Source organism: Mastigoproctus giganteus, chromosome 6 (genome assembly GCF_048544385.1).
Source record: "Mastigoproctus giganteus isolate SK-2022 chromosome 6, ASM4854438v1, whole genome shotgun sequence".
Classification (NCBI taxonomy): domain Eukaryota; kingdom Metazoa; phylum Arthropoda; class Arachnida; order Uropygi; family Thelyphonidae; genus Mastigoproctus; species Mastigoproctus giganteus.
In genome coordinates, this window is record NC_143580.1 from 160438197 (window position 1) to 160454329 (window position 16133).

Sequence of the window (16133 nt, forward strand, 5' to 3'; positions counted from 1 at the left end):
AGCATTTTTGCCTTTGATGGGTGTTTTAATGGGACATTCAGACGATCTGCATGGTGTCAAAAGTGTAGTACTCTCATCATTGCTATCATTCTCACTATCCAATTCTGCCAACATGACAGCGTTACCCATGACAACCTCCCATTCCATCAATTTCTCACTCACACCTCCAGAGACCAAAGCCTCAGCAGATTCTCTTCTTGCACCCTTTGACAATTTTCCTTGTGATATATTTTGATCCTGAAATTCCAGCTTATGTGTAGAATTTCAGTTCTTCCTCAATTTACTTGTGATTGCTGACTTAGTGGTCTCTCTACTAACATTAGACTCTTTTTTTTTAAATCCATAAAATCTGCAACATCCTCTAGTTCCACACCATAAATTTCATCACATGTGAGACCACCCCTGTGTGAATCTAACTCCATTTAACAAATGATTTATATATATATATATATAGCGAGCAAATAGAATACGTGAACAGAATTTATAAATAACTAAACAATAGAGTCTAGGAGCGAGAGAAATACTAAAAATACTAAAAGGAGAAGAGCTGATTAATGCCATCAAAAATAACATGATAAAACATTACATCAGTCTTAATATGTTAAAAGCAAGTAATAGATAAGTTAGTGGCAACAGAACGCTATACTAGCCATTACTGGTCCTTAGTTCAAACCTGGAAAGGATACATATAAATAGAAGAGTAGAGAAAATAATATAATATAATAGATAAATCATAAAGGTAGAACATAACATAAATAAGTATGGTATGTTAATTATAGGAGATAGTAACACAAAGAAAGGGACTTTTTCAAGGGCTAACCCTTTCACTGATAGCTCAGCTCAGTTAATTATAGGAGGACACATTGAAAGGGTTAGCCCTTGAAAAAGTCCCTTTCTTTGTGTTACTATCTCCTATAATTAACATACCATACTTATTTATGTTATGTTCTACCTTTATGATTTATCTATTATATTATATTATTTTCTCTACTCTATTCTATTTATATGTATCCTTTCCAGGTTTGAACTAAGGACCAGTAATGGCTAGTATAGCGTTCTGTTGCCACTAACTTATCTATTACTTGCTTTTAAATATATATATATATATATATATATATATATATATATATACAGGGTGATTCACTACCAGTGCGACAAACTTGCAGGAGGTGTAGGGGTACAAAGACGAATCGGAATCACATAGCATTGCAGGGTCCGAAATGCCTTTGTCATGCGGTAGAGGACGTTGAATGGGAGGTCGCGTGAACAGCAATCCCGCTGGAAGTCTGCATTTGCAAACTGGTTCCCAAGACAGTAGGATGGACGAGTATTCAAATGTAGAACTGGCCGACATGCACCTCGCATATGGAGCTGTGGACTGGAACGGGCGCGCCGCTCTGCGCTTGTACCAGGAACATTTCCCGCACAGGCGTGCTCCTCATCATACGATTTTTGCACGTGTGCACAGAAGGTTACGTGAAACTGGTTGTTTCACGAGAGGTACCATGAATCGAGAGCGAACGACGAGGATGCTAGACAATGAGGAGAATGTCCTACGTCTTGCAGAAGGCAGTCAGAGTAAGAGTACTCGAGCGATAGGCCAACGATTGGGTATTTCTCAATCCACTGTACGGAGGGTACTTTCAACAAACCAAATGAGTTCATACTACCTGCAACACGTCCAGTCATTGGAGCCTGCAGATTATCCACTCCGAAGAACTTTTGCTACTTGGTTTCTTCAACAGAGTGTGGCAGACAGTGCATTTGCTGCGTCCGTATTGTTCACGGATGAGGCAAGTTTCACAAGAGAGGGAACCTTCAATCAACGTAACGCACATTTGTGGGCTTTGGAGAACCCCCATCGCAAAAACATGCAACTCAGTGCCGTTTCTCTGTCAGTGTTTGGGCCGGCATTGTTGGAGACCACCTCATTGGACCATACCTTCTGCCCCCTCGTCTGGACGGTAGGGCACACTTGATCTTTCTACAGCAAGTCCTGCCCGAACTTATTGAAGAAGCACATGTTCCTCAGTCTTTGCGCTGCTCAATGTGGTTCCAGCATGATGGGACTCCCCCATATTACACCAATGATGTCCGCCAACACCTAAACGTTACATTTGGACAGCATTGGATAGGTCGTGGTGGTCCGGTTCGTTGGCCTGCTAGATCGCCGGACCTATCATGCCTGGACTTCTTTTGCTGGGGTCAAATGAAGACATTGGTGTACGAGACCCCCCATTGATTCAGTTGAAGACCTTGTCGCTCGCATCTCTGTAGCTGCCGGGGAGATTCGAGACACGCCAGGAATCTTCCAGAACGTTAGGAATTCCGTACAGCGACGCTGTGAAGCCTGTGTGAAGTCTGTGTGACTTCTGGTCGAACTTTCGAACACCTTCTGTAGCATGGCTTTTTGCCAATGTAAAACTTGTCATTAAAATGATTTCTGTTACACTAACGAGTTGCTGTTTCTGTTCTTTTTCTTTGCTCATGTGACCTCCCACATGACGAAGGCATTTCGGACCCTGCAGTGCTATGCGATTCCGATTAGTCTTTGTGCCCCCTATACCTCCTGCAAGTTTGTCACACTGGTAGTGAAGCACCCTGTATATATATATATAACAATGGCTGTATATGCCTTTACTAATTAAACCTCAAAATCTTTAAAAATCTATATCTTTTGTGATAAGATGATATTTTGTCCCAATAGCAGCTCTTCAAACTTTCAAATACTGGCAGCTGGAATTGACAGTTAGAATAAAGAATGCTCTAACTGTGAAAACACACATTGTAAACATATCCTATCCTTGATTATAAATATTTATACAGAGAGCAGCATATGCTGTCTACTGAAGTCACATGCTTGGCATGCACAGATTTTGGCCTTGTGGTTTGTATTAGACTGGGGCAGCCGCATCTTCGTGGTTCTTGTAATAACCTTTTATGCTTGGTAATAAATGTTTTCCTCTTCCACACTGACTCTCACAATTAAAGGGGAAAAAATACTACTTTGTTGTCACCTGATTGCTTTTGACTTCACTGCATGTGTGCAGCCAGTGGATTCAGTGGATCTACCTGATCAATGAATGTGGGGGCAGGCAGTTTCCATACATTGATTACACCATTATTACTATTAAGTTACTATTATTATTGTAAAAGTTGCTTTTTATTGTTTTCCTCCTTTTATTATAAATAGCAATTTATTTACATTTTTGTTATACAATAAACACCCGTTATTCATGCTATCTGTATTTGCAGTCCCTGATTTAATATAAAATGAAACTTAAAAAAATGTGAATTTTAAAGTGCCGTGAACACTTTCTGCCATGAAAAACATGGCATCGTTAAAATAATCTTGCCCGTTCAAAACAGCGCTCAGTGGGTAGGGGGGGAAGGAGAGGCATGACAATTTCAAGCGTTGATCTTTCCCGCTAATCCTTGTTCAGTATGTGTTATGCACTTGTCATGGAAGGCTTCGTCGTTTGCTTTTAATTGATATACTTACAAAGGTGAAAAATCTATCTTTTTGCAGTGTGCTAGTGTAAACAAACTTTCAAGTGTCTTAATGGTTAAAAGAAAGTGACCTTATTGTAGACAAGTTCTTTTCTAACCCCTACAAAAATATGGCCACGAATAACAAGGGAATTGTGAAAAGAACAAAGGTGGTGATGACATTAGCAAGTAAAATTGAGTTATTAGACAAAAATATCTAATGGTGAAAGTGTCTCGTCAAAGGCAAAACATTAAAATCAATTAGTCAACGTTATAATTAATCAAGAAATTGGAAGAAATAATCTGCCAATGTGTGCTTAAAAACGCACTAATTGCTTCAAAAATTTGCTCTGTAACTCGTGATGTTAAATTAGAAAAAATGGAAAAAGCTTTAAATCTGTGGATAGAAGACCAAACTCAAAATAAAATTCCGTTCACTCATAATTCATGAAAAGGCAAAATGTCTTTATCAAGACTTTAGCGAAACTGATGATAGCACTGGTGGGATAAGTTTTTTAGCTAGCAAAGGCTGGTTTGAAAGATTTTTTTTTGAAATTTCTAATAAATATTACATGAATATTAAATTGTTTCTTACTTTCATTTTGATGCCTTATGCTTGTATTTCACTATGTACTGTCTATGTTTGTCTGTGTACATAGTCATATTATGTAGGTACATGTAAAACATACATAGGCAGGCAAAATTTATTACTATGGAAGCCATAACTCACACATTTTCAGTATTCGCTGCATTTCTGAGGAACGTAACCCCCTCGAATAGCAGGGGTTTACTGTATTTTATCGTAAATAGTAATTTTTAATTTAAAGTCAATAAATCCTGCTAAGTGTATTTTTATCAAACAGGTGACTAGAATTGAAAAATATATTTTTCTGTGATTCACCTGTGATTTTTTTATGTATGTTTGGTTTTTTTTTTATATGTTTTAGATTAATTCTTTTAATTATGTGTTCTTGAAAATAACACTTTGTAGATTACCTGAAGATCAGGTTATTTTCTGTAAGTATAGGTTTCCTCCGAATATATTAATAGAGTTATTGTGTCATACTTAACACTTTCAGTTTTGTTGTTTGTAATTGAGGTAATTCAAATTCTCATATAATCTAATATACTATAACAATTGTGGCAAGTTGCTGCCCTTGTTATAGTATATTAAATTGATACAGAATAGCATAAAATATATCCCAAACTTGATAGCTTAAGGTATGACATAAAACTACATAGCATTGTATTGGGAATCTGTTAGCTTAGTATAGTATTATCAATTAATCAGTAAAATTTATTAATTTTATTAAATTTCATTATTAATTAAATTATGCTTATGTGGAATCATGACCCAGACTACAGCAGCAAATCAACGAGCAAAAATTAGCGGGATTGCTGTGGCTCGGGGAGAACCGAAAAGGGCGATTCCCTAATGCATCACAGTCTAAAACGTTTGTGCAAAATGTGAAATGTTTGCTGACCAATGAATGACATTAGTTCGACTGTTGATGATTCTGCTAAGATAGCTGACAAACTGAATGAGTATTTTGCATCTACAGTCACACATGAAGAATTCTATAAGGAAGGAGAGGACAGTAATATACTAAACTCTAACAGGAAGCTAAATGATTTTGTAATAACGGAGAGCAAATTGGGGGAAAAAATCATTGAAGTTAAACATAAAAAAGGCACCAGGGGTGTGCCCTTTTTAATGGAGTCACTGGTTAAAGATGCATTCTAGAATCATCTTGTCTAGATGCAGTAATATTTCACATACAGCATGGGTTTGTTAAGGGGGGGGGTCTTGTCTGACCAATTTGATTGGATGCTACAATATGGTCACAAAGGACCTGGATGCAAAAAAATAATTTTGATATCATGTACTTGGATTTCAGGAAAACTTTTGATTCTGTTGCACATGGAAGACTGCTGTACAAATTGGAGTGGTATGGCATTAAAGGCAAATTGCTACAATGGATAAAGGGATGGTTGAGTGGGAGACAATAGAGAGCGGTAATCAATGGACACTGCTCTTCGTGTACAAATGTTATTAGTGGAGTCCTCCCAGGGTTCAGTGCTGGGCCCATTTTTTTTGTATTTATAAATGATATCGATGAAGGTATATCAGGCTTAACAACACTGCCAATTTTTGTATCAGCTGCAAGTTTGCAGATGATACAAAAATTGGCAGGGTTGTTAATTACAGTAAAGACAGTACGCTACTGTAACAGGATCTAGAAAACTTAGGCAGATGGGCTGAGAAGTGGCAACTGAAGTTTTATATTGACAAATGCAAAGTAACCCCAGAGACACGTACCAACTGTGTGGTACTACACTTAGGGTTGTAGAAAATTAAAAAAATCTGGGAGTAATTATGCATTCAGATATAAAGTTTTCTGAGCAGTGCAGACAGGCTGCCAGAGCAGGTCATGCGGTGTTGTCAATGATATACAGGATTTTTTCTAGTAGGGAAAATGAGGTGATTATCCCCTTGTATAAGACAATGGTCAGGCCACACCTTGTGTACCGTGTGCAGGTCTGAAGACCACATTTTAGGAAGGATGAAGAGTTGCTTGAGCAAGTACAGAGAAGGGCAAGAAGATTGGTGAGGGGAACGAAGGTGTCCTCTTACCAAGAAAGGCTTAAGTTCTGCAAATTGCAGCATATGGAGACTAGGCACCTTCCAGCTGATCTGATTCAGGTGTATAAGGCCTTGAATGGTTTGAGCAGGCTCAACACTGATGGGATTCTTCCTCTTTCTCAGATTACAAAGCTCAGTGGACATGAATTAAAATTGAAGAAAGACAGTTATAGAATAGATGTGCGGAAATTTGCCTTTAGCGAGCAAGTTGTTGATTGCTGGAACAAACTTCCATCTGTCATGGAAATTGATAGCTTAAATAAATTATTATTCTTAACAAATTATATAAATCCATACAGTGTGACCTGACCCAAAGGTCACGAACGGTCACTGGTTCGAATGCCGCCTCGGGCTTGGATCAAAGTACTGCAAAAACCTTGGGAGGTGCATTATGGCCACAGAAGCCGATGCGCCAACAACTACCAAAAAAAAATCATATTGTAAACTTAATCTCCCCTTGGAGACCCCACTGGCGCTAATGACTGGATTTCTATTCATGCTTAACTATCCCTTGGGCAGCATATGTGCTGTTTACTGGGAAGATATCTGCAATTTATATATTTTTTATGCCAATTAAGAATTTTTTTTTTTTTTTTTTTTTCTGAAGCCACAGAAGCTCTGTCTTCTATTTCCGATCTGGAATTTCCATAAACCCGGATCACAAGATCATTAGCTATGCCACATAATCAACTGATTTAATCTCCTGATGAAGCACATTCCAGGCAAAGGATCTTAACCAAAACAATATGGATTTAGACCTGGAAGTTCTTATCATTGATTTTTATCATGCACGTTAGACATCAAACTAAAACTAAACTGAGTCTCTTCAAAATCATACAGTAGATGTTTGCCTGCAACAATGCCAACAACGTTGCAGGAAAAGGCACTATTAGTGAAGCTGTACAATCAGAACAGCAACAATGCAGCTGTGGCTATCAGAGAATTCCAGCATCAGAAGTGCATAAGGCGTGGTGGACCTATGACTGTTTGTGTTGTCCACAAAATGATTGCAAAATTCGAAGTGACAGGACATCTTGGTTTCGACCTCAGGTCGAAACCAAACTACAGCAGCTGAAGCATGATGATGCAGATATTCGTTTCACATACGCACTTCAGTTTGTGGCACGAATGACAGTGGATATCATTTGGCCATGGAACATCTTTTGGAGTGATGAAGCCCACTTCTGCTTAAATGGACAAGTGAATATGCACAACTGTTGCATTTGGGCAACAGAAAACCCTCAATTTATCCAAGAGGTTCCATTGCATTTTCCAAAAGTGACAGTATGCTGTGGATTTATGGCCGCATTCATGATTGGGCCATATTTTTTTGAATAGGTAACACCGATTGAATCCCTCACCTGTTCCCTCACTGGAAAGTGATATTTTGAAATGTTGGTAAATTTTGCAGTACCAGAGCTGCAATAACGTGGTTGCCTTCAGGATATTCATGCAAGATTTCATGCCACCCTACATCTGCCGTTGTGTCCAAAGGTTGCTAAGGCAACACTTTACAGATGAACATGTCATCAGCCGTTGTTTCCAGACATCCTGGCCACCCTGATCACTCGACCTCACCACATGTGACTTCTGATTGTGGAGTTTTTTGAAAAACCAGGTGTATCGGAAAGGACGTCAAACTCTGGCAGATCTGAAGGACAGTATTAGATGTCATGTGCTGGCTATTCCATTTGACATGAGGCGCCTCCGTAGCCAGGTGGGAAGAAGCAGCATTGCCTAGCACACGCTTCTTGATTAGACCTGGGTTCGAGCCCGTCACCACCAAATACGGAGGATGCGGAAAGGTCAGGGAATGACCACCGCATATTCCCGGAGCAATATGGCCTTAGTTGCTAATGCTACTAAAAAAAAAACCAAACAAAAACCAGTTGACATGTTATGATTTGCTGTAGAAAATAATGTTCTTCAAATGGAAACTGTCGTTGACCAAAATAGAAGACACGGTGAACAATTGTAGCCCTGTTCAAGTGATTTATATTGCCACAGTGCCATATAGTGACATATTTTGTAACTAATCTTTTTTTTTTCCAATAAATGGCGAGCACTTTCTTTATTGTACCTGTTGTCCAAATGTCTCTTGAGTATGAGCCTTAGAACTCACTCCAGAGCATTCTACATAGGAATACTTTAATTTTAACAACCCTGTATATATATCTTTTGGGTGGAGGAGGAGGTTAATAAGTTCATAAGTTCATTTTAATAATAGCACTCTGCAAAAATATATTGCAGAGTGCTATTCTGTATCAGTTTCCCTTTGTCTTTTTTTAATTTTTTTATTTAATATAAAATGTGCACATTATTATAAATAGCATTGTATTATATTGTTTAGGGAATGAACTGGTTGTATAACTTATATGACAAAGGTATCAATGGAATATTAGCTGACGAAATGGGTTTAGGAAAGACTGTGCAGACTATAGCGTTTCTTGCCACGCTGGTTGAGGTATAGTTTCTTTTCATTTTTAAATTGTATACAGCTAATAATTTTTATTCTAATTCATAGTGTATGTACTAAATAAGTTTAATGCCACTTGTATTTTATTATTGGCATATTATTTCAATGTTTCAACACAAAAATAACCATGCCACAAGACCAGTTCATACTTTAGCATATCATTAATATATGAGATTTTCTAGATACCAACCAACACTTGTTACTTTCCATTTCTGCTAGATTATTGAATCCTATAGCAAGAATGATGTGGAGGGGATGGGATATAATAGCAGTGAAATGATAAACAAATAAAAAATATATATAATATAACCAGACCATTTGAAATACAGACTAGAAAAGCATAGGAAAACACTTGTTTCAGACTCATCTTCTGTTTACAAGACCCAAAGGTTCAGATGGCATACACAAGCTATTCCAGAGTTTTAAACTGTTAAATGCAACTTAGTTTGTGAACACACTTTTGATGTATAGATGTAATATATACACACTTTTGATCTATAGATGTAATATTTATCTATACAAAAATAAAAAAAAAAACAAGAGGGACACCAGAAGGACTACTGCACTATGGTCTTACTAGTCTGTCCAGCAAGAGAACTTGTATGTGACTACTCTCAGATAGTGATTCTTTTAGATATAAAAGGCAAAGGTCTAACAACTTCACTTGCCATATTTTGAAGGTTTTTTTTTTTTTTTTTTTTAGGAAATAGTATGTTGATTGGGGTGCCTTGCTCCTGACTACACTTTTGAGTTGGCACTCATGACAGGTTTTATATAATCAGAGTTCTTCATGCATACCCCTCCAGAAATATTTCTTCACTATTTTAGACAAGGTTTTATCAATGCCCGAATGTCCTATGAGGACATTTCTATGATAGGATCTAAAGATCCACGGTTTCATGCCTTGTAGAGCTACAGGTGCTGCATCTTGACCATATCAGTTTAAAATCTCGCAATCATAGTTTTGCTGCATAAGAAAGGAGATAAATCAGAAATTGGAAATTATAGACCAATTAGCTTGTTATCCCAACTGGAAAGTTGCTGGAGAGGCCTTCATCCTGCAGTGGATTGAAAATGGCTGATGATGATGATGAACCTCACGTGAATCCAGATATTAAACAGTACTGCATTTCTTTTCCCTGGGATGCAAACACCACAAAGTAGCTCCATTTTGGAACCCACCTGCCCCTCGACGTGGGCACCTGTACGTGGTGAGGGGACCTCCCAGTGACGCTACTGGACTTCCAGACTAGCATCACTGGGATCCAACGCCCACAGCCCAGGTTCCAGGCTTACATCAATGGAATCCGGTGTGTTTGCCGTGCGCTGCGACCCGTGGAAATTCGGAAAGGGGGATCCTGGTGGTTGAGGGGCCCAGCTTCAATACACCACTTTGGCCCCTGCTTCGACAAGACGGGTGGTCCTGGAAGGCCCGGCTAGGATCAATCGGCTAGTAGGCTCGCCTGCGAGGGTCAACCGTGTCAATGCCACGCCCCTACCCTCATGGTCCGAGGGACAGGATTCAGGCTGGCGGCGGTGCAGGTATAGTGTCTGGGTAGCCCTGGTGTTACACTCCCTAGCGCATTTATTGCATACCGGGTAGTGGACGACCCTTTGGGCTCCGTGGTGGGTGGGGAGCCAGGGCACTGAACAATTTAAAATTTCTATGAATCCTGATAAACTTAGTTCTTCAGGGGCCCCAACCCGGTCCCTATCTGAAAATACAGACGGAGAGGCAGATATTATTGCGAAAAAGAGACAGCGAACTGAAACATCATCATCAGGGCCTGTCCCAAGATTTTTAATTATACACTCGACGAATGAAAAACCGATTGGCAAAATGTCACCCTTCTTTATACAGAAAGGGTTAGATGGGTTAGTAGGGTCACCCAAATCAGTTAAGAGGCTCCGTTCTGGAGACCTCTTAATTGAAACCAAAACTGACAGGCAGTCTGAGCAGCTACTCCGTGCAACATCAATCGGAGGAATACCCATAACAGTAACACCACATAGAACACTAAACTCATCGAGAGGTGTCATTTCGGAATGGGACCTTCTCGATGTAACCGAGAAGGAAATCTGCTTGGAACTGAAACCTCAGGGAGTTATAGCCGTCAAGAGAATTAGTGCGCGTAGGGATGGGAAACTTGTTAAAACCAGGAGTGTTATCCTGACTTTTAACTCTCCCAAACCTCCTGATGAGATTAAAGCTGGATACATCAACTGTTCAGTGCGTCCATACGTTCCGAACCCCTTACGATGTTTTAAATGCCAGAAGTACGGACATTCTCAAATGGCCTGCCGTGGAGTCCTTGCATGCACCTGATGCGGTGCAAAGGACCACGAAACAACAGCATGTTCAGCCGCAAAACCCACCTGTATTAACTGTGAGGGAGAACACCCGGCCTACTCACGAGCATGCCAGAGGTGGAAAGAAGAAATACAACGGCTGAAGGCAGAGCTAAACATATCGCACCAGGAGGCAAGGAAAGCGGTGAAACCGCTCAACATCAACAAACCTACCTACGCCCAGAAGGTAGCAGGGAGGTGTTCCATCGGAACACAGACGGACATGTCCATCCCTCCAAAAGAATCATTTACGCCCATCGCACGCTATCTTTTAAGCTCCCAAAAACCTGTACAGAAGGACCAATCAGCTGCCACTCCGATATCTGTACCTCCTAATGCTCCAGAAGTAACAAAGGCAATCACCAAAGAAAAAAATAAGAAAGGTGAAGTACCTCCTACTACCCAAGAAAACATGGAGGTCGAGCAGAAGGATGTACAAGAAGATTCAGTTTTGGAGCTCTTTGCTGAGGAGGAAATGGACACTGGTCAGCGTCCGTACTTCCCCAGGAAGGATAAAACCAAAACTGAAAAAGGTAAGCCCTCAGCACCTCGGAAGCCGCCTGACGGACCCACCAAGCCAAAATAATGGCTAAATTCCTACAATGGAATTGTCGTGGATTCCGGCAAAATACTGATGACATCAAGGCCCTCCTGCAAAAGCACGAGCCAGTTTGCTTTTGCTTGCAGGAGACTTATCTGAAGGCAAATGATGATCCCACCATGCACAACATCGCAATTTTTCGAAAGGATAGAATTGTGGATGGTCTTGCTCATGGAGGAGTGGCTATCCTTGTGGTCAACCAGACCCCAGTTCAGCCATTGCAAATTACAACCAGCATAGAGGCTGTTGCAATTCGCCTTTCAGTGGGATTTTTATTAACCGTCTGTTCTATTTATTTGCCACCTGGGACTGACATCTCCCAGGAAGACCTTGATGATCTTGTAACGCAGTTGCCTCCCCCTTTCTTACTTCTCGGGGATTTTAATGGACATAACACCCTGTGGGGTAGTGCTAACCTTAATGCAAGGGGACGAGTCATAGAGCGCACGCTCAATGACAATGACCTTTCCCTTCTAAATACTGGAACAAACACCTTCTTCCACATGCCTACCCGTACCCTTTCTGCGATTGATCTCTCTATCTGCTCCCCTTCTCTACTCCCCTCACTCACCTGGGAAGTGGAGGAGAACCCATTCGGAAGTGATCACTTCCCTGTGATAACCTCGCTACACAGTGGGAGACCATGTCTTCCCTTCAGGTTACCACGGTGGAAAATTGATCAGGCTGACTGGACTGCCTTCCAACATCAGGCAAATTTCCACCTCAATACCGTCAGTCAGGAGCCTATCAATGATGCAGTAACGTACATCACAGAGGTTATGGTCCAAGCAGCTGCGAATGCTGTTCCAAAAACATCTGCCTGGTTTCCACCATTTCCCAAACCTTGGTGGAATTCCCAATGCACAGCAGCAAAAAAGGCTCAAAACAAAGCGTGGGGGGTATTCCGCCGATATCCTACCACGAACAACCTTATAGCGTTTAAACGTGCACGAGCCAAAGCATGCTACATCCGCCGTCAGAGTCAATGGGAATCGTGGATCCGCTTTACATCATCTATTACCCAGTCTACCAACTCTAAGGTAGTCTGGGATAAAATCCGGAAAATGAAGGGAAAACATACATCCCACCCTACTTCAATCCTAGATTATAATGGATGCACTATTGCAGATCCAACTGCAATAGCCAACTCTCTTGGGGAAACATTCTCTAACATCTCTGCAACATCTTCGTATTCCCCAGAGTTCCTGGTCCTGAAACATAAAATAGAAAAACAGGCACTTAATTTTAGGTGTAAGAGTGACTGTCCCTATAACGGGGAATTCACTATACACAAACTGAAAAGAGCCCTCACTCTTTCCAAAGCAAGTGCTGTTGGACCAGATGGCATCCATTATGAAATGATTAAACATCTTTCACCAAAATCTATGGATTATCTGCTCACTCTGTATAACAGAATCTTTATTGAAGGGTTTCCGGATTCCTGGCGCAAGGCAACCGTTCTTGCTTTTGCTAAGCCAGGAAAGGATCCAAAAGTCACTATAAATTATCGTCCCATTGCTCTGACTAGCTGTTTGTGCAAAATCCTGGAGAGAATGGTTAATTCTCGCTTAATCTGGTATTTAGAATCAAATGACCTTCTCTCCAACATCCAGTGCGGCTTCCGAAGGAACCAGTCCACTTTGGACCATCTTATTAGACTGGAAACATCCATCCGGGATGCTTTCCTAAAACGCGAACACTTGGTGTCGGTGTTCTTTGACATGGAGAAAGCGTATGACACAGCTTGGAGATTTGGCATATTAAAAGATTTGCACAGCCTAGGCCTTAGAGGGCATCTTCCTGTGTTTATTAAAAATTTTTTAGCCAATCGATCTTTCCAAGTTTGTGTGGGATCCTCACTCTCTCGTTCCTTTAGCCAAGAGGAGGAAGTACCACAAGGATCAGTTTTAAGTGTCACGCTTTTCGCCATCAAAATAAATTCCATCACAGAACAACTTCCTCCAACTGTAAACAGTGCCCTCTGTGTTGATGACTTCAGCATTTTTTGTCAGTCATGCAACATGAGGGTTATTGAAAGACAACTGCAGAAAGCCGTTGATCGACTCAATTCCTGGGCACTTGCTAATGGCTTCAGGTTCTCGCCGGAGAAGACCGTTTGCGTACATTTTTGTCGTAAGCATAATCTTCATCCCGAACCTGAATTAATGCTCGGACAAAATGCTATTCCAGTAGTGTCAAGCACAAAATTCTTGGGACTTGTGTTCGACAAAAAGTTGACCTTTCTTGAACATATTCGTCAACTTCGTACAAAGTGCACGAAGGGACTAAATATTCTTCGCTCTCTCACCTCTACGTGTTGGGGAGCAGATAGGTGCACCCTACTACGTATTTATCGTGCACTTATACGATCCAAATTGGACTACGGGTCCCAGGTATACTCCTCTGCTAGAGACAGTGTCCTTCGATGGTTGGATCCCGTCCACCATCAGGCTATCCGTATCGCTACTGGAGCATTTCGAACATCTCCTGTCCAGAGCTTATACGTCGAAGCAAACGAACCACCGTTATCCCTTCGACGTAAGCAGTTGTCTTTAAGCTATGCTTTAAAGCTGAAATCCCTGCCAGACCATCCTACGTGGACACCTGTCTTTGAGCCACGTTGGGAAAACTTGTACAATACCCGTCAGACTGCCAATCAACCTTTTGGTATTCGTGTCCAAGAGCTACTAAGAGAGTTTAACATCATGGTAGACAAGGTTGCACAAACACCAAAAGAGACTCTTCCACCCTGGCATGCTCATACTCCATCGTGCGACTTCTCCCTTAAGAAATGTTTAAAATCTGAAACCTTGTCATCTGTCTACCATCAGCTCTTTTCCGCACACCGAGCTGAGTATTCCGACTTCCTGCCCGTCTACACAGATGGCTCGAAGTCTGAATCGTGCGTAGGATCTGCTGCTGTCTTTCGGGACACTATAATATCTCAGCAGATTCTTCCTGAATCCAGCATGTACACTGCAGAGCTGCATGCTATAGAGTTAGCCTTGGATCACATTCGAACTTCTCAATGCCAAAGGTCAATAATATATTCTGATTCTTTGAGTGTATTACAGGCTTTATTATCTTTGAGACACAACTGTCATCCAGTTCTCTCTCGGGTTCAGCAGAAAATATATTCTCTTCATAAATACAAATTTGATATCCGCTTCTGCTGGATTCCTAGCCACATTGGGATAAAGGGAAATGATTTGGCTGACACTGCAGCCAAATCAGCAGCTCCCACTAACAATTGTTGCCTGTCAGTCCCCTATACAGACTACAGGCAAATAATACACCAAAAGATATATTCCCAATGGCAAGAACTATGGCATAGAGAGAGAACAAATAAATTATACCAAATAAAGCCTCTAATACAAACATGGCAGTCCAGTCTGCGCAGGAATCGGAGCGAGGAAGTTGTTCTTGCCCGACTCCGCATAGGACACAGTCATCTGACACATTCGTTTCTGCTGAGGGCGGATGATCCTCCTATGTGCGAGCAATGCGACACCATTTTATCCGTTAAACATATTTTATGTAACTGTTCCAGTTTTAGTAATGCTCGTTTTATCGCTTTTAACCATCTGACTGAGCCTTATACACTCAGTCAGATTTTATCCGACAATGACAATGTGTCTGCTGTTTTTAGCTTTTTAAAATCAATAAACATTTTTGCTCGTGTATAAAATTTATATTTTACTGTGATTTTTATTGATTATACCTTTTATACATTTTGACATAGTGACCTAACTAATTAGGTCACTGAATGTTTAAACTTTTTTACATATGACCTGGTCTTGGCGCATTATAGCCTAGGAAGCTTATGTGCCAATAAAAAATCAAAAATCAATCAATCAATCGAACCCACCTGCAAGGTGGAACAACAGATTGAAGACCCTAGAAAAATAATTTCTGAAGTTATTAGATGTTAACATGAATCTTACAGCTGTGTAGAAACTTAGCAGTGGCAAATGATGCAAGAAAGCAAGCTTATATAGAACACTGGCCGAAAAAAAACCCCAAAAAACCACACCTCCCACCTCCCACCTCCCCTATTCATTCCTTCCTATAGTTTTAGTTCTTCCGTGAATATATTTAAACTATCAACTTCCACAACAAATGGAAGTTTGTTCCTATAATCAACAACCTGTTTGCTAAAGGCAGACTTCTACACATCTATTCTGCAACAATCCTTTCTCAATTTCAATATGTGCCACCTTGTGCTTAGTCTGAGCAAGAGAAAGAATCCCACCAGCATTGAGCTTGCTCACTCTATTCAAAGCCTTAAATACCTCAATCAGATCTCCTCGCAGGTGCCTAGTCTCCAGACACTGTAATTTGCAAAACTTAAGCCTTTCTTAATAAGAGAACCTCTTTGTTCTGCTCACCAATCTCTTTGCATCTCTCTGTACTCGTTCCACCAGCTCCACATCCTTCCTGTAGTGAGGCCCCCAGACCTGTATGCAGAACTTAAGATGTGACTTGACCATTGCATTGTGCAATGGGATAATCACCTCCTTGTCCCTGCCAGCAAAATTCCTGTATATCATTGACAAAACCCCATAACTGTCCTG

At 40.7% G+C, this 16133-nt stretch overlaps 1 protein-coding gene across 1 annotated transcript in view; it reads left to right on the forward strand.

The window, feature by feature from the left end:
* Ino80 (chromatin-remodeling ATPase INO80) overlaps nt 1-16133 on the forward strand; it is a 672466-nt gene that overhangs the window by 265080 nt on the left and 391253 nt on the right. The window contains exon 15 of the mRNA XM_090376565.1: nt 8484-8597. Within this exon, the coding sequence (XP_090232691.1) occupies nt 8484-8597 (114 nt within the window). The remainder of the gene's footprint in view (nt 1-8483; nt 8598-16133) is intronic.